The 20,779-nt window shown below is 36.8% G+C and overlaps 2 protein-coding genes across 2 annotated transcripts; both read left to right on the plus strand.

The window, feature by feature from the left end:
• The first annotated feature begins 198 nt into the window (after positions 1-198).
• LOC141826691 (acyl-coenzyme A oxidase 3, peroxisomal-like) lies at positions 199-8,713 on the plus strand. Its single transcript, XM_074713970.1, is given in 14 exon segments — positions 199-718; positions 5,810-5,927; positions 6,022-6,129; positions 6,246-6,418; positions 6,496-6,595; positions 6,718-6,792; positions 6,888-7,018; positions 7,137-7,272; positions 7,348-7,467; positions 7,544-7,690; positions 7,764-7,780; positions 7,782-7,866; positions 8,061-8,162; positions 8,258-8,713. Coding segments are annotated over 14 exon segments (2,034 nt in total). The 5' UTR covers positions 199-248; the 3' UTR covers positions 8,510-8,713.
• Positions 8,714-9,649: 936 nt separating this feature from the next.
• On the plus strand, positions 9,650-19,886 carry LOC141827420 (RNA-binding KH domain-containing protein RCF3). The gene is made up of 8 exons (XM_074714657.1): positions 9,650-10,563; positions 11,252-11,716; positions 14,775-15,023; positions 15,155-15,412; positions 18,901-18,980; positions 19,091-19,199; positions 19,289-19,415; positions 19,503-19,886. The coding sequence occupies exons 1-8, from the start codon at positions 9,793-9,795 to the stop codon at positions 19,538-19,540; spliced, it is 2,097 nt and encodes a 698-aa protein (XP_074570758.1). The 5' UTR covers positions 9,650-9,792; the 3' UTR covers positions 19,541-19,886.
• The last annotated feature ends 893 nt before the right edge of the window (positions 19,887-20,779 follow it).

Below are 20,779 nucleotides of genomic sequence, written 5' to 3' on the forward strand. Positions count from 1 at the left end.
TGTCAAAACCACGAAAATGGTCAAAATCGCCGTTTAATACATTCTCCCATATGATTTTTCTTTCCTTTATTGCTTACACGTTTCTATTATTGTCTAGTCCAATGCCCGCCCGTTGCTTTTGCCACACGAATACACGATACGCGGCCACGCCCAACAAATATAGTTTACACCTTGTCACTCCCCTCGCGACCACGCCTCGCATCCCATTTGAGACCACCGCCTCGACTTCTCTTCCAATCCCCGATCCGATGGATCGCGATTCGTCCGCCCTTCGTCGCACCGCAGTCATCGCCGGCCACTTCTCCGCCCCTTTCTTCTCCTCCTCCCTTCTCGAGCCCTCTGCCTGCCTCCACTACGCCCCTCCCGAGCTCTCGGAGAAGCCGCCGGCCTTCAGCATCTCCACGCTCCGCCTTCTCCTCGATGGCCACGACCTCGCTTCGCGGGACTGGCTTTTCCAGCTGATGGAGGAGAGCCCTCTCTTCTGCCCCCGGGCCCGCGGCGGCAGGACCTTCGTCGCGCCGGATTACAACCAGAGCAAAGAGCAGCAGCGGGTCATCACCATGCGGCGGATCGAGTACCTGCTTCGCCGCGGCGTCTTCGACGGGTGGCTCACAGGTAGCGATCCGGAGACGGAGATGAGGAAGTTTGCCTTCCTCGAGTGCATTGGAATCTACGATCACTCACTCGCCATCAAATTAGGGGTCCATTTCTTCCTCTGGTTAGTTTCTTCCTTTTTCGCTTCTCTCTTTCCTAGTATTTGTTTTTGCATAACATGCTCATGCCTAAAATACCGGATCAGTCATAATCCTTTCACCAGAATTTTATTACTGAACTAGTTTGTACGCTTCATCACAAAAGGCCAAGTCAAATTGACTTACCGAAACAATAAGATTACAGTGCAAGCTGAAGAAATATAGATAAATAAATAACTCTGAAACAGATACTAGAACAGTACTGATAAAGTGGCTCAGATTGCTCCAACTGGAAAATATCTCCCTGAATATCCTGCCTTGAGCAGTCGCAACTAGACAAAAGGTAGAACCAATGATGCTAGAGCATCCCCGGTACATGATCACCTATCCTAAAAATGAATCTGCACCTTACAAGCCAAATCAAATGAGCTTGTCTCGGCAAGTTGAACTCCAATGCAACCAATCTGAGGAGACAGTAGCGCGGGAGCCAAAGTGGAAAACTTCTAAACAATTTGTAAACCCCTACAATGGAAGAATGAATGTGAATTACATCTAGATCCTTCACCCTCATTGTGGGATCCTTGCCCTGCTTTCTCACAGAAGAACAGGCCAGGCTACTATAACAGAGTGAATTGAAAAACCGCCATCAAAAGACCATCACCAAGACAAAGAAGGTACATAAATTTGTTGAATTGGAATGACCTTAAGATAAGTTTATAATACTTTTCCAGAATGCAGATATCTAGTGTAATTGATGCCAAGCATCAAAGAGGAGAAGTCCAAGTTTTTAATGAAAATTTCCCTATTAAAACATGTGGATAAAATATTAGGAAATTGGCAACAAAATCATCTCCCAGGACTAAGAGGAAAATCAAAATGGATCATTAAATGAACTATTAGCACTTGGAAAATTTTTGGCATAGAAAAACTCCCGCACCTTCCTTTAGAAAGACTTAATTCTGTCAGGTCACATGAGCTGCCAGTGAGTTCTATGAAAGAGATTTAACTGTCGGGATAAATCAATTAATTTGTCATCAAGACATGACAAGATCTATCACTTATGTGGAATTACTAGGAATGTTTAAAACGGAAACAGATCTGAATCCATAGCATTGAGAATCATGGGCTAGATCTTCTACGGTTATAGAGAAAACCACCCTTTATCTTGGATGGGGTGAGAGACAAAAACCTAATGTTTGTTACGTCTCTATGCTTTGGGGACCATAGCCCTATTTATACAATAACATATATCTATAGTCCATCAGAAAAGATATACGATCCATTAGGTTTCTACGCATAAGGTGACCCACACCATTTATTTAATAATTTGGTAATCCAACTTAATTGATCACTTTATTGGGTCTTTTATTAGATAGCAGATCCATGTACAATTTATTAACTAATGTAAGCCCACAATTCAACAATCTCCTATTTGGTTTACTTAAGTTATCCAATATTGTACATGATAATAACTGGATTGAGCTCACAATTTTGCTATCTAAACCAAGATATTCCTTAACAATCTGGTCTATCAATTACATCAATATAGGATAAAAGTGACCTTTATTACATTTAACGTAACTAGACCCATTAATGGTCACAATATAGGCATAATCTATAACATAGATAAAGTATTGATGCATAGCATCAAATAACATGAAATGTGATCTAAACACATGCATTTTCAATTGGTCCTTCTTATGACTCAGAAGTTAAATAATAAACTTTCAAACTTGATGCTAAACTACAGTGAAAGCCATCACTTTATTTCAGAGTAATCAAACATGAATAATCCTCAAGTCTATATAAATCATATCCATTGAGCATAAACCAGAATATAAACTCCACTATGTGGGCATATAATTTAGCAAAATAACACCCATGTGAGATACATGCTTATGAAACACCTTGGGCGGCGAGTTTGGTGACTGGATCTATAATCATCAAGTTTGTATAAATATTTTTAATTGACACTTGAGCATTTTGAACTTTTTCTTTCACAACTGGAAACTTAATGTTAATATACTTGGACTTCGATGAACTTTTGTTGTTTTTGGAATATAACTTAGCGGCTTTATTATTATAATTAATCTTCAATGGTTTTTCAACACCATTAAAACACAACCCAATGATAAAATTCCACAGCCATACTCCTTGATTTGATGCCTTATAGTATCCTATGAATTCTGCCTCCATGGTAGAAACTATGAGTGACTATTTCACACTCTTCTATGATATAGCTTCTCCAGCCATCATAAATACATTGTCAAAAGTTGATTTCCTGCTGTTGAGACACCCAACAACAATAGAGTTTGAATATCCAACTATCTCCAAATTGTTGGATCTCCGATATGTGAGCATGAAATCGTTAGTTCTTTGTAGATATCGTATAACATGCTTTACTGCTTTCCAATGATCTTGTCTTAGATTGCTTAAATATCTGTTTAACATTTCAATAATTTTACGTAATATCCGGATGCGTACAAACTTATGTATATATGAAACTCCTAAGAGCTCTCAAATTCATTTTTCGGACATTGGAGCAAATTGAATTTGTCACCCTTAGCAACAGGTGCATCTCCTAGTGCACAGTTACTCATGCCAAATCTATCTAGTTGCATCCCAAGATTAAACATTTTTATTATGTACTCCCTTATGTTTCCTTTTTCTTTATACTGCATTGAGACGAACTTAGTCAGGATAGTGCTCTCTCGACCTTTTCATTTGCTGTGAAATGGTTTGCTATTTGGTCAAGGAAACTCTTAGTATCATTCTTCTTAAGGATTGCACCTCTTATGGTATCTAGAATGGAGTGTTTCATTATCATTTGACTCATGTTATTTGATCGCTCCCATTTTTCAAAGGAATCCTATGAGCACTATCATAATACGTTCTTTTCATCTTTTTTGAAGTTTGTGCCATTGAGCATGAGAATGTTGTTAAGATTGACAGACATTGAAGATGCTGTAATATAAATAGAATAAGAGTTTAATTAAGATTCATGCATATATAAAATAAACCACAAATATATATGCACATGCACATGGGCTTATAATGAGATACCTAATATAAAATTGATATGTAGTGTTTGGACAGAAATAACAATTTGTAAGTACTACTCTCAAATAATAGTAAATGTCAATAATGAGTCCTGTCAATAATATGTCTTTCTTTGGACCAACACATTACATGCATGAATAATACAAAAGAAGGATATTACACATTTACTATCTTATATTGAGCTGACCAAAGATAATCTTCTATTGGGCTGATTACATTCGCATAGAGCTAAGCACAATATTTATTAAGAATTTATTACCTTATGAGTTTATTATCTAGTTAAAATAGTCTTCCTTTGGGGGTTAACTATTTTACATAGACTTAAACACAATATTTATTGTGCATTTATTACCTTATGGCTTATGTGTTTAAAATCTAGTTAAAATAATCTTCCTTTGGGTTAATTATTTTACATAGATTAAATACAAACACTTGTTTTTTAAAAAATAATATTCACATATTTTATAATTTTACACAATAGAGGTCACTTTGGTGACATATTACTTTAATTAATTTATTTTAAAATATTAAGTATTAAATAAAAGTTAATCCACACGTATAGAGCGTTATACTACAAAGCAATAGCCACTCAACATTGGTAAGTCAACACCAGTTAATGCTAGCCAACACCTAATCAACATTGATATAGGCATATAATATGAATATGTAGACAATATCCATATTTGAACAAAAAAATCATAAATAGATTGCAATTAATTCCTGAATTCAAGAATTAATTGACTCTAATTGCAGTTTTCTCATGAGAAAACAATAAAAGCATATACATGTATGTGATCATACACAACTCTAAATTAATGAAAAAAAATTCATATTTCCAAACCATATATATGATCAGGAAGGGTTTATTTTTTTTAATTGTTTTTCTCAAGAACTGAACATAAGATGACTGATACCACTTGCTGGGATAAATCAATTAATTTGTCATCAAGACATGATAGGATCTACTACTTATGTTGAATTACTGAGAATGTTTAAAATAGAAGCGTACTTGAATCTATAGCACTGAGAATCACGGGTTAGATCTTCTAGGGCTATAGAGAAAATCACCATTTGTCTCAGATGGGGAGAGAGAAGAAAACTTAATGTGTACCACGTCTCTATATTGGGGATCATAACCCTATTTATACAATAACATATATATTTAGTCCATCATAAAATATATACGATTCATTGGGTTTCTACACATAAGGTGGCCCACATCATTTATTTAATATTTTAGATATCCAATTTAATTGATCACTCAATTGGATCCTTTATTAGATAGCAGATCTATATACAATTTATTAACTAATGTAAGCCCACAATTCTAACATTAACAAGAAACACCAAGAGGAAGTAGGATTTGCTAGCAGTTCCCACCACCAATAAAAGCAGTAAAATTGACAATACTGAGGCCATTTTGTGTTAGTGTGTAAACCATATCGCAAGCCATTAAGTATCGTGAAGAAGCGCGAGTGAAGTCTATTGCAACTGAAAGATTGCTTGCAGCTCTTCTCTAGTTTGAGAATCACCAAATGATAGACTTGTATTGAATAAAAAGCTAAAGGGAAACGACACCATTAACTAGTTTGAGCTGCCCCTTAAAGAGAGAAACCTCCTTTGCCAAGGGTCCAACTTAAGTGCACCATGGAGATTAATGTCCCTATAAGTTTTAGATGAGTTAGAAACACCAAGTTGATAACCCTAGTAGCTGATAGGTAAGGGATGAAAGTTACATTTATTCAAACTTTGAAGAAGAGATACAAAAAGATGCTGGACCACCTGATGACCATTTACTCTCACTCAAAACAAGTTACTTGCTTTAATTACCAATTAAATGGATGCCTATTACACTTACTCTCTTGTGGCTTCTGTACATAACATGAGTGGACTTGTTAAACTGTTGGTATTAGTTGTCATCCTGGTACCTTTAGATATGGTATTTGTGGCGATTGTTTTCTTGCTGGGACGTATGGCTAATTTTGTTGCTCTCATCTCATCTGCACTTTTTAACAAGTAGTTTCTTTTCCTTGTTACCCATTTTCCATGTATTGCAGGGGAGGGGCAATCAAATTTTCTGGCACTAAGCGCCATCATGACAAATGGCTCAAGGCTACTGAGAAATATGAAGTTAAGGGTTGTTTTGCAATGACTGAGTTGGGGCATGGAAGTAATGTATGACATATCTAAAACTCAATCAGTTTGTTAAAAGTAGTATATGTTCATTATAGTTTGTTGTCTTTTAAACCCGAGTTATTTAACTTTCAAGGTTAGAGGGATTGAGACAATTGCTACTTATGACACAAATACTTGTGAATTTATAATCAACACTCCATGTGAGTCAGCTCAGAAATATTGGATTGGAGGAGCTGCTAATGTAAGAAAAGAATCAGTGACATTTTTTGATGGTGGATGATAACTCTTTTTGTATGCTTGAAAAAAAAATTATACGTAGTTTCATCATGCGCTGACATTTTAATCTTTCATATACAGCATGCAACACACACAATAATATTCTCTCAGCTCCTTATAAATGGAACCAACCAAGGGGTTCATGCTTTTGTAGCACAAATTCGAGATGCAGATGGGAATGTTTGCCCCAATGTTCGTATAGCTGATTGTGGACACAAGATAGGCTTGAATGGTGTTGATAATGGCAGGATCTGGTGAGGACAGAAATTTAATTGATAGAGTGTTAATCAGCTTTAGAATTGCTAGTTAATGCCTTTTTCTTTTCTTGAAGGTTTGATAATCTTAGAGTACCTCGGGAAAACTTGTTAAACTCTGTGGGTGATGTTTTGCCTGATGGGCAATATGTGAGCTCTATAAAAGACCCAGATCAGGTTAGAAAAACAGTTTAGACAATCATATTTTCTTCATATTTTGAACGTTGTGAAGCACCTTTCTTTAGTTTATTTCTCGAATAGATGATATTGGTATAAAATGGTTGACATTGATATTGCAGAGATTTGCAGCTTTTCTATCTCCTCTGACTTCTGGGCGTGTGAATATTGCAGTTAATTCAGTTTATATATCAAAGGTGTCTTTGCGATGCTATTGACGTTTATCATTTTCTAAGTATTATTTTTTCCCTCGATATAAGGGTGAGCAATTTTTGACTTTCAATGTTACTAGGTTGGTTTAGCAATTGCCATAAGATATGCTTTGACAAGGAGAGCTTTTTCTATCACTGCGAATGGCCCTGAAGTTCTGTTGCTGGACTATCCTACTCATCAATGGCGTCTCCTACCTTTAATTGCAAAGACGTAATTGCTTTGACTATTTTGGTTGTCAAAATTTTGCAGAGATCAGCCATATATCATTACTGTGGAAATTGAAATAAACAGATTGTGTCCTTGGTCGTGTGTTTTCCTATCCTTTCAGTTGTGCCATGAGCTCTGCAGCCAATTATTTGAAATTATTATACATTAAAAGGACGCCAGAGACAAACAAAAGTATTCATATATACTCCAGTGCCCTCAAAGCTACACTTACATGGCACAATATGAGAGCACTTCAGGTTCATGCACCTGATCTGCAGTTTCATTTCTTCTGTCATGCACTCTGCTGATTTAGATGTTATTGCTCGTGGCAGGAGTGCCGCGAAGCTTGTGGTGGGCAAGGATTGAAAACAGAGAATCGCATTGGTATTTTAAAAGGTGAATTTGATGTGCAATCTACCTTTGAGGGAGATAACTATGTACTGATGCAACAGGTACCATGCATTTATTTTATTGACACCATCTATTTTTGGGCAAGTGCATTCTAGTAAGACTGGGATATTGAACCAGGTTAGCAAAGCACTTCTCTCAGAATACATTGCAGCTCATAAGAGGAAGAGTCCATTTAAAGGTTTGGGGTTGGAACACATGAATGACCCTCACCCAGTCATTCCAGCTAATCTAACTAGTTGCACGCTTAGATCCATCAAGTTCCAGGTAACAAGTTAGCTACTTTTTCTATCCTTCTCTGTTCAATCAAGATGATCTCTTTGGCCATTTCAAATTTCAGCTGGACCTATTCCGCTTGAGAGAGAGACTTGTTGAGTCGTTATGCTAGTGAAATTTCACAATATCAAGCTCAGGGTGAAAGTACAGAGAATGCAATACTCCTGGTGTGTTTTCAGCACTAGTTTTTTTTCCCTCTAATCTTTTTTTAGAAAAATAGTCAAGATCTCTCAAGAACTCACATTTCTGTAAATGTGGATTGAGAATCCAAGACTTTGGCAACAACTTCCAAAATACTTACCGATTGTGCTAGTTGGCACTCTCATGTTCATATGTTTCATTATTCTCTAACCATACCCAGAGCTATCAACTTGCTGGAGAATTGGCAAAGGCCTTTGTCGAACGTACTATATTGCAAATATTTGTGGATGACGAGATGGCTCATTCTAACGGCCCACTAAAGGTACATTTGTGATAAATTTATAAGCAAAATTTTTGATTTGAGCATGATCAAAGCAACAAAAATGGCTGGTATCCTATAAAACATTCTTTTTGCAGGATGTAGTGGGGCTGCTCAGGTCCATGTATGCCTTGATCTGTGTGGAAGAAGATGCAGCCTTCCTCCGCTATGGCTACCTATCACTTGACAATGCTGCTGCTGCACGGAAAGAAGCCGTGAAACTGTGTAGTGAATTAAGGCCTCACGCCCTTTCCGTGGTGAGTTCCTTTGGTATCCCCGATGCTTTCCTCGGTCCAATTGCTTTTGATTGGGTTCAAGCCAATTCATGGTCTACCCTTAGCAACGAATAGATTCACAGGGGGCTTAAACCAGTCATAAGACGGTCTATGGCCCCTCCTTTTTCCTTTTTTTTTTCTTTTATAAAAGAATAAAGAATAATCGGGCGGCCAAGTGTCTTTTGAATTGTTTTAAATTGCACTATGGATGATGGTAGGGCATGCCCAAAATCTAATGTAATAAAGATTTTCATAATTTTAATCTAGCTTTTTTTTTAACATTACTTTCTGAAATGAAGGGAATGATTTAATTTTAAATTGAACAAGTGATTTTGGGTCCTACTGAATCGGACATTATAGAACATCTTAGGGTAAATAAACATTATAGATCCTAAGTTGCAACAAATAATTATGCATAAATGGAGCAAATACCCTAATTGGGCCAAGCTGCTGTTCCTATACGATCTAGATTAACTAATTAAAACGATTGTTAATAAACTTTTTTTTTTTTTTTTTTTTACAAATTGGCTTGATTAGTACACAATCATTGAGAGTCTATTCGGTAAATGCAGAATCTTACGAAATAAGAATGGCAAAGAAATTTGAAAAATAAAAGCCAGAACAACGAATTCTAATGTATACTTTACAATCATCTTGTGAAAAAATATGGTATTTTACCATTTTGCATACTCAAAGTTGACTCTATCTAGTGGTATAAATATTAGATTGTTATTGTTGTTGTAAAATTTAAAAATTTTTATAATAATTTTTAAAAATTTATGATTTTAATTTATATAATTTTTATTTTTATCATTTGTAACTATATATATATATATATATATATATATATTTTAAATCTATAATTTATATAGCCATTTTAATTAAAAGTTATATGAATTTAGAAGGTAAATTTTATAAAAAAAAATCCCATGTTCCATCTGGTAACTTCCTTTTATTCCTAAATTAAAAAAAAAGAATAATTTTTTAATAATTTTTTTATAAAAAAAATACAGTCTTAATTGTTGCCTAGATTAATTTTATGTAAAAACAAAAAAGGTTAACTTGGTCCTTTATTAAGAATCATTACTTAGTCTAACAAGAGAGAGCAAGATGATGTTTATTGATAATTTAGCATAAGAATTAGCGAATCATTGTAACGCCGTTACAAAATTTGTAATGGCTGTTCTCCAGCAGCAGCGTGACCAGTTTTATTATTTTATTATGCTACTGCGCTGCTCGTCGATTTCTGGAAGCTCCAGTGGCAGTGGAAGGCCAGCGCAAGGAAAACCCTAACGAACGATTTCCATATCGATCGAATCGAGAAGCTCAAATCTCCAGAGATTCTACTTGGGGAAGCGATGGAGCGATCGCGCTCCAAGCGGGGCTACCACCACGACCTCGACGCCCACTCCCCGAGCCCTCCCCCTCGATCCAAGTCCCGCTACGATGGCGGCAGCGGAGGACACCACCGGCGCGGAAACCACTACCGGCGGAGCGGTGATCGCCGCGGCCCGCCCCCACCTCCGCCTCTACCACCGCCCCCTCCGCCCCCGCCAGCGCTCCCTTCCTCTTCCACCCTCTCCCCCTCCCCCAAGCTCCAGGACGGCCCCCACAGCGCGGCCACCGTCACCACCTTCTTCCGCATCCTGTGCCCTGATGCCAAGGCCGGCGGCGTCATCGGCAAGTACGGCAGCATTATCAAGGCCTTTCGGCAGGAGACCGGCGCGTGGATCAACGTCCACCAACTGGTCCCCGGCGATGACGAGAGGATAATTGAGACGTTGGACGATCGGAGGAAGGAGCTGGATGGTCGCCCGCCCCAGTACTCACCAGCGGAGGACGCTCTGCGGATGATCCATGAGCGGATCGTGGACGCGGAGTTTGAGTTCGGAGACGGTAATGAGGAGGAAGTGTATGGCAGCGGTGGGGCGGGGTGGGGAGGTGGGGATAGGGATCGAGGAAGGGTTACAACGAGGCTGGTTGTACCGAGAACTCATGTGGGCTGCTTGTTGGGGAGGGGAGGGAAGATAATCGAGCAGATGAGGATGGAAACCAATACCCACATCCGAATTTTGCCACGGGATCAGTACACTCCTCGATGTGTCACAGTTGCAGAGGAGGTAGTTCAGGTAACATTACTAACGTTGATACTCATGTTTTTATCTTGCTGATCTGTAGCTGCAGAGTTATGGTACCTATTCTTGAGTCAGCAATGTTCCTAAATGTGATGTCTCCCTATAATATAACTTATCTCCTTAATGTACTTGAAAAATATAGCCAGATACCTACACTGCGCTGCTCTCATGAGCTTTCATTGAACAATAATGGTTTAAGTTCATGAGTTGAGTATATGCAGTGACATGCTTGGGATGAAATGGTTGAAGTTAAAATGAGGTTCTGAACTGTGTTTTGAAGAGTTTTCCTGTTTAATGCCTTTGTAAGTAATATACAAGACTGTTCTCACTATTTCTAGTTGGTGTTCTTGTTGGAGATTTTGAAAACTAATAAATGTTTCTTTATCCCTTTCATGTGAGATGTAATACTCAACTAAATAATTTATATTGTGATGTAGTTTGAGTGACTGATTTTTGACTTATTTTATGATGTTGCATTGCCATTTTCATTCATTTTTATTTTTATTCTGTACTGTTTTTCAATATTCCATCGTAAGAAAATAGTGGCAAGACTCTATTATATGGATGATCCAAGACTTCTTATCCTACTTTACTATTTGTGGCAAACCAATTTTTATTTCTTCTTAAGTTGAAATTCATAGTTTAACAGTATTTTTAATTTTATTGTCTCCTATTTTTTCAGATTGTTGGAGAGGGAAATTGTGTGAAAAAAGCTGTAGCCATCATATTATCTCGTTTAAAGGAGAGCTTACATCGTGATCGTGGTCCTTCCCGTGGACGAACATATTCACCAGAGCGCTATGATGAGTTTGTAAGTAATACACCACATCTATCAGGCGCCGAAGAATCTCTTTTGGCTTCACGATCCTCAGCTGGATTAGATAGATCAAGAAATAACTCATATGCTTTGGACCATCATGGATACTCATTTGATTCGGATGCTAATCATGTGAATGACCAATCACAAACATTATCCCTTGAGGAGCTTGTATTCCGTATTTTATGTCCCAATGATAAAGTTGAAAGGATCATTGGACTTTCAAATGGAATTATAGAAATGTTGCAAGCTGATGTAGGTGTGGATGTGCAAGTTTCTGATCCTGTGCCAGGTTCAGATGAATGCATTATAACTATTACTTCTGATGAGGTAGAAAAGAACTGTTTATGCTATTCATGCACTAATTTGAATATCTTCTTTTTTTCTTAGTGGAAACTAGCCTCACTTATGAGCGTACATTGATTTTAGAGTAAAAAATAATATTGTTGTCTGCAAAAAATCAAACCTGATTATGTTGCTTGAGAGTTTTACCTTTTTAATTCACATGGCATCTTAAGAAGTTCATGTGTTCAATGATTATATATGATCGCTAGAGATAGCCATACTGAAGGATGCCAAATTAGCCATGTTTTGCAGTCATGTTGCATGTCTATATGCTTAGTACCTTTTGTTTGCATGTGAATTCATCAGCACCAAGGTAACATTTTATTGTATGAAACTTTTTAGTATGATGTTTTACTTAGAAGTTTATCATCATTGGAGCGTTGATTTATTCATGTATATGCGAACTAATTATATCATGGTATAGAAGTATACAATTCTTGTTTCCTTCCTAGATCAATGATTCTTAATTTCTCATATTTGATCAAGTGATAGCATAGCAAGTATTTGCATGTTTTCACGAAAAATCTAAAGGGACTTGACTTGTTATTTGGATAAGTTTGTGTACCTCAACTGAAGATTTCATGGAATTTCATTCAATCGATGATCTCGCAAGAGAATATCTCTTAGAAAATGTTTGGCCCAATTAATTAAATGATCAAATGCTTTGCAACCTTCTAGAAGACCAAGAAAAGCATGTCTAAACACATGACCTTATGCATTCTAATCTCTCCATACCATTTGACCTTAACTGTGATGCATTAGGAATAGGGATATAGGGCACCTTAAATTAAGGTCGTTGCATTCGTTAGCGACTTACTCAATGAGACTAGTCAATGCTATCAACTTATGATAAGGAGTTTTCCACTACCATTTAAACCTTGAGACATTGGCTATTGTACTTACTACCATGATTTGAAATCTCCTACCATGTCAGGCAGTACTGTTGAAACATATGGTTCCAATACATTACCAAAATTCGATATTACTTGGCAAAGGAAAATGTAGTGTTTTGTTATTCATGTCAATGAGTTTTGCATCATATTGAGATTTGACACCCCTTGACAATGAATTGTTATAAAATGTGTCAAGATTAATTTTAAAAATGCTTGTTATTGTTTTTTGTAGGTTTTGCTTGGATAATATATTGTCGAAAGTGTACCATTTTAGATGGGACATAAAATCCAAATTAGTTATATAGTTGTGTCTTCTTTTTCATCTCCTTCTTCCTTTCATTGCCAATTCTCTATCAATACTAACGTCAAAACACCGGCTCAGTATCGAAATTATATTGTCTCAATTAAAATTTGAAACTTCGGCACGGTTTGAGATTTTGAAATTTGCTTACTGCTAAATGAGTTCATCTCACACTTTGGTCACACTGCGTTGAGATTATCGAATTACAGAAAAGTTAAAAGGTTTTTTTTTTTTTTTTTCAAAACATGCTAGGTGGGTAAAGTCAATCCAAGAATGAACTTTTTTGCTGAAGTATCACCACCGAGTGGAGAATAAATCCACCGATGCTAATTCTAGGATTGTGGCTACCCAGGAAAAAAAACACAAAATCACAGGATTTGGGCATCTGAATAATGACTACCTTGTCTTTACATTGGTATGATCTTCTGTGAGACACAAGGACCTGCCACGATTGGTAGATTACATCAACAATGATAGTTATTTTTCCAAGGATGTTTGTATATTCTCTGGGCATGCCTAGGAGATTTCTTGATGTGGAACTTTACATAGGTGACCTTGTAGGCTACTTCGGAATGACAAGACAATAACTGTATTAGCTGTAAGTTCATTTTAGCTATCCTGAAGGAGAATTTTTGCAAAAATTGTCAATGTTATGTCAGACAACTAAAACAACCAAACAAAACAATGACGTTTACTAACTGTTACATATTTTCTATGATCTGCAGGCCTTCGAATGACCTTAATAAGGACTTTGTTTTAGGATGCTCAAACCTAGCCAATTCTATTCAGATAATTGTGGATAAAGTTTTAACATGTCACACTTAATTCCATTTAGAAAAAACCAATGATGCATCACAAATAGTCAAATTATTCTTTCAGGATATTGTTAGTTTAGCCTATTGATCTAATTTGGCTTCTCATTTCTCCAATGAATCTAAGTTTGTACTGAACGCATGTGAGATTCATGTTTATGTTAGGAGATAAACTGCACTGGATACACAAGATAGGAGATTATGTTCTTGTATTCATATGCCCAAAACATTTTCCTAAAATCTCTGTTAAGAAACTTCATGACCACTCCACAAGTCCTTTCTTATCAAGCAAAGTACTAAGGTTTTATAATTTTATCTGCCAACAAAATTAAATGTTAGCTCAATTTTCAATATGAAGGATTTGCTCTCTTACAGGGGATATTCAAGATATTGTCTGGATCACCGTGCACATTGCTTCCAGTGTAGTATTTATGAGAGGATACAACATGTAGAGCTTAATTGTTCCCTTATCACCATTTCATTTATTGGTTCTAGTGTTCAATTAACATATTTGCTGATTAAATCTTTAAGAGGTCTCAAAATTTAATATATTGATTGTCACAGAAACTAAGGTTTTATAATATTTTTGAACCAGTTTGTTTGTGAGTTTTAAGTACTTGTAAATAGTCAGGGACTTCCTTTTACATATGCAAATACAGAAGGTAGTAGATGAAAAGTTATAATAACATAATATATACACAGGTAGAGGGGACTACCAAGGAAAAGTAACCTAGTAACTACCCACAAATTAACACTAAAACTAGAAGTCCATGGATCAATGACAAAATCCTACATGTAAAATAGTGATTGATTCAACAAAAATAAGGCCATGAACTTTTTTTTATTAATCATCTAAATTGGTATCTTTTTTGTTGCATATTGATTTGATCAAAACGCTTAACCACTACTTAGTGGGATAAAGACTTGGTTGTTGTTATAGTAATTTGATCAAAAGAAGGTAATTTCTTTTTTAGATTTTTTGCCAACCCAGTTAATTTATTGAATATTAAGAAATATGTCTATGGATTTTGCATCAGGGACCAGATGCGGATCTTTTTCCAGCTCAGGAGGCTTTGTTGCATATACAGACTAAAATAGTAGACCTTGGTCCTGATAAGGATAATGTCATTACAACGAGGCTTCTTGTTCCAACCTGTGAAATTGTTTCCCTGGAGGGATTTGATGGATTATTGTCAGATATTCAAAGATTGACCAGTGCAAACATACAGATATTACCTAAAGAAGACCTTCCTCCTTGTGCAATGGAGGCTGATGAGCTTGTTCAGGTTGGTTACTTTAAGCACTTAAGATATTGTTACTTATATGCTTAAGCTCATCATGCAGATTTTGCTTCAGGTTTGTTACCTTTTCTGTGATAATAATCATGTGCTACCCAAAAATTTCCAATTGATCTCAGATTGTAGGGGAGATAAGAGAAGCTAGAAATGCTCTTATTCAGGTGACTGCAAAGCTACGTGATTTCCTTTACCAGGATAATTCTGCTCCAAAAAATACACTTCCACCTTCCTTTGCTGCCCCGAGCTATGCTGGTATTATTGCTGGAAAGGAATCTAACTCTCCTGCTAAAGCATCACCGCATGAATCTTATCAAGGAAGTGATCCACAGACAGAAATTCAAAATATGCATGCAGCAATTGGCTCACGACATTCAAAGGTAGCAGGTCATTTAGATCTCTATGGTTTAGCATGTACTCTCTCTCTCTCTCTCTCTCTCTCTCTCGCGTATTTAAAACATTGACCATCTCTGATGATTTAAGTGACATTTTTAAGCATCTTAAAATAGCTTCTGCATGTGCACTTGTTGCTAAAATTTCTAGTGATATAGGAGCCATTTATGGACAATACCTGAAGAACAATAAAATGCGATGCCATTAGAAAGATCAACTCGTCTATATTCTCAAATTAGCTTTATACAAGAAAGTGCTTTTGGGCTACATGGTTTGAACAATGGGCTTGCAATTTTTTACTTGTTTCAGGAGATCTTTGTTCTCATGAATTTTTGGCAATGTTTTAAAACTGCAAAGGCTTGTGTTCCAATGCTAGATTGTAGGTTTCCGGAACTCTCCATAATGTGCCCATGTTGCAGGAAGAAAATAAGTAGGCAATCATTACAATACAATCTAAATAGGAAAGTTACTGTAAAATATTACATATGTAGGGAAGATATGTATAACCTTCGGGCAGTTTTAGACAAAACACTTGGAAAAAGTAAAAATAAGTGACGTGGTTCAAATTAAACCCTGTTTCATTTCATTTTCTCTACTCTTTTGCTCTTATTTTTAATAAGCTTGAAAGTTAAATGCTATTCAATGATGATTAACTGTCACATCTTTTAGTTTATTCCACAATATAATTTTAATTCTATGATATTTGTTCATAATTTCATTTTAACAGTCATGATCTAGCCCATTAATATATAGCCTAATTGAATCCATGCTAGTTGACTATATAGTTTATTTTTAATTGATGAATCAACTTATGCCTTGTCATGCTAATGGATTTTGGAAGTGTTACATCAAATAGAAAATTTCTCGTAATCAAAACACAAAAATAGGCATGAAAATAATGGAACAAAAAATATAGTACTCAAACACAAGTAAAGCTTTGGAAGGAGTACACACACATCAATTCATTTGGTCTTAGATTAGCACATAGATTAAGAGAGAGAATAAAGGGGGAGAGGTGAAGAGAGAGAAGATTACGTGAGAAAGAACAAATCTCTTGATCAAGCTTCTACATGAAGCTACACATACAACAGCTTGTGATAGACTTGAGAAAAAAGGAAAAGGAAAACACTCAATGGTCTTGAAGGAAACATAGATTGTATACTTTGACCTTCTGTTGAAAGTAGCAAACTGAGGACATAACATTTTCTCCTAAAGAGAAGAGGAAGATAACATACTATTTAGGCCTTTATTAGTTTAAGAAGCACAAATGCAACAACTAAAGTTTATTTTTGAAAAGGAAAGGAGAAGAAGAGGAAAGTAAGATGTTAAGTTGCTGCATGGGAAAAGAAGTTGCTGTGGAAGGCAGCTCGAAGAGAGGAGAGATGCAAGAGAGTGCAGATTTGCTATCTCGATACCAGATCTGAGGGAAGAGGTAGACAAAAGGGAGACAATTGATCTGAGAAGAAATGCCAATTGGTGCTATGGAGGAAAAGATGGTCTGCCAGATGTGCTTGCATGTAAAAAAGAGGAAAGCATGCACAAATTGAAAGAGATGAGGTTTGGTTGGATTACATGGAGCTGGAGACTGTCATGGGTGAGCGGTTGGACTCAATTGCCAATTGCCAAAGAACTTATGAAGTGAAGCAATCTGCAGAGCCAAATATGCTGATGAAGAGGTGGTGGAGGATGACAGTGACACATTATTGGAACTCTAGGTGTTGTAGGATTTGGAGCAGTGGGATAGTTGAAGACTTGGCAGGAACTGCTGGAAGATGGCATTGAGGAGGTCCAATTGAAGACTAAAGCACAACCAGGGAGACAAGATGAAGATTGAGAAGAAGAAGATGCGGATGGGATTTGGAACACAGGTGATGACAAGGGAAGAGCGAAATGCCTATCAATCAGGATAATTCTTGGTTTGATCAAGTGTCGATCATGGAGACAGGATGTACCTCTGAGTTGTCAAGAGTTGCACTGAAGGTAGAAAGGGTGGAAGGGGCAGAATACTCGCTCATGATCAAGGACACGCAGAGAGAAGATTGTTAATTGCTGAGAGATAAAGGAGATGGTGCAAGTAGGAGACTTCAAATAGGAAGGGGAGACAACCATCTAGATTACAACCCCCTCGAACCAGTCTGAAGAGAAGAAACCAAAACCTAAACAGGAGGCTTTGATATCAGGTAGATGTTAGGGGAATTATGCTCATCTTATTGTTATGGAAGTATATCCATTTCATGGTATGTTTAAAAACTCTGAATTTAAAATACTAATCTGGGACTAAATGCTACTACACCTAGTACCTAATAACTCTAATGTCTTTAATAATTAGAAACATTAGGAGTTACATATTTGTTCCTGTATCTAGTTTTTAGATCAATTAGTTATGCACAGATATAAACTTTTGGTTCTAACCTCTTCTAGTGAAATAATACAAACCCTACTGTGTATAGAGTAGAAGTTAAGGGAATTATGTGGATCTTATTGTTGTATGGAGTGTATCCATTGGATGGTATGCATATTGAGAAAACCCCCAACCTCGTGTCCCTTATTCCAATGGCCTTCCAGTTCCCTTTTCAAGCAGGCCTTCCTTCTCTCCTCCATGCCTTCCAGTAGCCAGCAGCCCTAACTTTCTAGAAACGCCTTTTATAGTTGCCCTTCCTTTCTCCCCTGTTCTGGATATCCCACAACCGTCTTTCCCCCTATGTTTTTTGCAAAGTCCAGGATCATTGGTGCGAGACTGGTTGTTGCATAAACATTCATCAATCCACGTAATTCCCCTCCATAACATCCTACGATTTATTTCGAAAAAGGAAATCAAACGGATTTCTTGTTCATTGTTTCTCTTTATAGGGGTTTTTCTTGCCACTGATGCACATCTACATCTTCAAACATTGATTTCTTTTTTTCACCTTTTTATCCATTATGACCTCTCTATCAATGACCTTACTAATAATGCTATTGAAACTAGTACTACTTGCACTGAATGCAGGCATGGAGGTGGACATTGTGGTTGCACCAATCTCCATTAGAGCATTTGTGGAATGAGTTTGGACAACTATCTTTAATTCCTCCCATGAAGCTTTACTTGATCTTGTTTGAACCCAATTCAACTTGTTAAACCCAATTAAACCTAATTTAGTTCCAATTTTGAATTAAACATATATTTTTTTGCAAGTATGACATAATAATATATGTAACTACATAAAAATATTATATTCAGTGAAAGTGAAATACAGTGGTAGCTAAAAGTTGGATTTGTAGAAGCAATCTAACGTTGCATGTTCACATTTGTTCCCATTTTTGCCATGGATTGTGCTTCTTGGTTCTCGATTGTATGTTGCTTGTCAATCTATTTAGATGGTCTATCCACATGGTTTTCCTCCATGATTCTTATTCTGTATTCTTTTCCTGATATGATAACTCTTCTTGATCTTTTTAATGGTCTTTAACATCTACATTAACATGCTGCGGACAGTATGACACTGGATTTCCCAGTGGGTCAGACCAGAAAGACAGCAATGCAGGTGATGAGGGAAGGCAAAGTGGCGTACGAAGGTAGCATGATTTATCTTTTTTTTATTGACCTTTGAAAATATATACTGTATCCATAGGTGATGGATGCCTATGGACACTTTTCATGGATAACTTATACTATCTTTTATCAGATTTAATGTTCCTTTGGTTACTAAGAGCACATTGGAAGTTATCATTCCAGACCAGGCAGTTCCGAGTTTAATTATGAGATCTGGAAACAAGCTTGCTCAAATCAGTGAGGTGATCTTAATTAACGGAATAGCTGGCATTGCTGTCATAGATTACAAAAAAGGATCAACTTTGTTATTTTTTATGCTTCAATTGTACAGATGTCTGGAGCATCTATTACCGTCATTGAAGACAGACCAGAGCAGTCTGGAAAAATTGTTCAAATATCTGGAAGCCCAGAGCAGGCTGAGAAAGCCCAGAGCCTTCTTATGGGCTTTATATTGAGCAGTAAGTATCCTTGAATTCATTTTTCAGGTACACCTTTTCAATGTTATGATCAATAATGGTGACTTCGAGTCCATACTTAAAATGCAGCTCAAGATGATATTCCTTCAAACCAGTCTAAGCAATGATGAAGCAAGGCACCAGTTTAATTTTGGATTTTGCCTCCCAATTTATATCTAGCCATCTTAGGACCATCTATTAAGAAAGAATTTAAGTGCCCAAATAAAGGTGATTAAGCTTTGTTAGCAATATTCCGATGAGTATAGTATGGATGATCTGTTGCCTACTTCAGGGGGGGGGGGGATCGTAGTTGTCTAGTAGATAACTAATTTGATTGTATCATATCTGTAGCTCTTTATTACTTACATTGAAGATAGTGGTTTGGTAAAATTCTATCTTTTTGATTATTCTCATTTTGTGTACTACTCTTTAAATATACAAAGGTGCTTGTACCCACTTGAAATTTCTATTTTACCTCTTTATTTTTTATAGCACAAGGTCATCAAATAATTTTCTCAAAATTATTTGATCGCCTTCTTTTTGTAAAATTTTACAAAAAGACTTGATATGGGCACCTAGCACTTTTTGGAAGTTCAGATTAGGTTTTAGTTTCAAAGTTTGACAAGCCGAGGTCATCGAGTAGTTTTGAGCAAACACTATTTGATGAATTTATACTGTTGCACTCTCAAGTCTATCAGGGAGTGACAGAGTCAATAAGTGATGTCGGTCCAAAAGAACCTTGGTGTTCTTTCTCAGCAACTGATCTCTAGGCTTGCCTTCTCATGATATGAGCTCGGGTCATGATTTGAGTAACTGTCTCACTCCACTTTAGGATGGTAGTTTTTGCATTTGACATTGCCTTTGGTTCATGTATCAAAAAATATTCGCATCTTGCTGTCATCCTTTTTGTTTTCATGAGTGTGTTGAGCTCCTCTTGCATTGTAGCACTGCCTCCCTGGTACCATCAACATTGGTTATGCAGCTTTGCTTTGCCTTCCGGTGGGCGCTCACCGCAAATGTGCAGATGCTCACGGTGAGTCAGCATTGAATTGGTTGAACTGTTCTGTTCTGCAACAAAAGTCCCGTGCGCTCTTCATGGGCAACAGGTACAAGGGAAACCAAGGCACTTAGAGATGGTGCACACATGCATGGAAGCAATGCTGATTTGGGGGTGTTTAAGGAGATAAGATGGTGTGCTGCTTCACATTGGTTTTTTTCTGGTATTTTACTAAAAGTTATAAGGTTGCATTGTGGATTTTCAATGTTAAAGATGCCTTCTTTTTTTAAAAGAAAAGGATCTGAGAAAGTGAAAGTGAGGATGAATTTGAGTTTGAATATTGATTCTGATGGTGATCATATTAAAAGCC

The sequence above is a fragment of the Curcuma longa genome, chromosome 4 (genome assembly GCF_044706935.1).
Source record: "Curcuma longa cultivar G26 ecotype Majalengka, Jawa Barat chromosome 4, ITB_CL_G26_1.1, whole genome shotgun sequence".
Lineage (NCBI taxonomy): Eukaryota > Viridiplantae > Streptophyta > Magnoliopsida > Zingiberales > Zingiberaceae > Curcuma > Curcuma longa.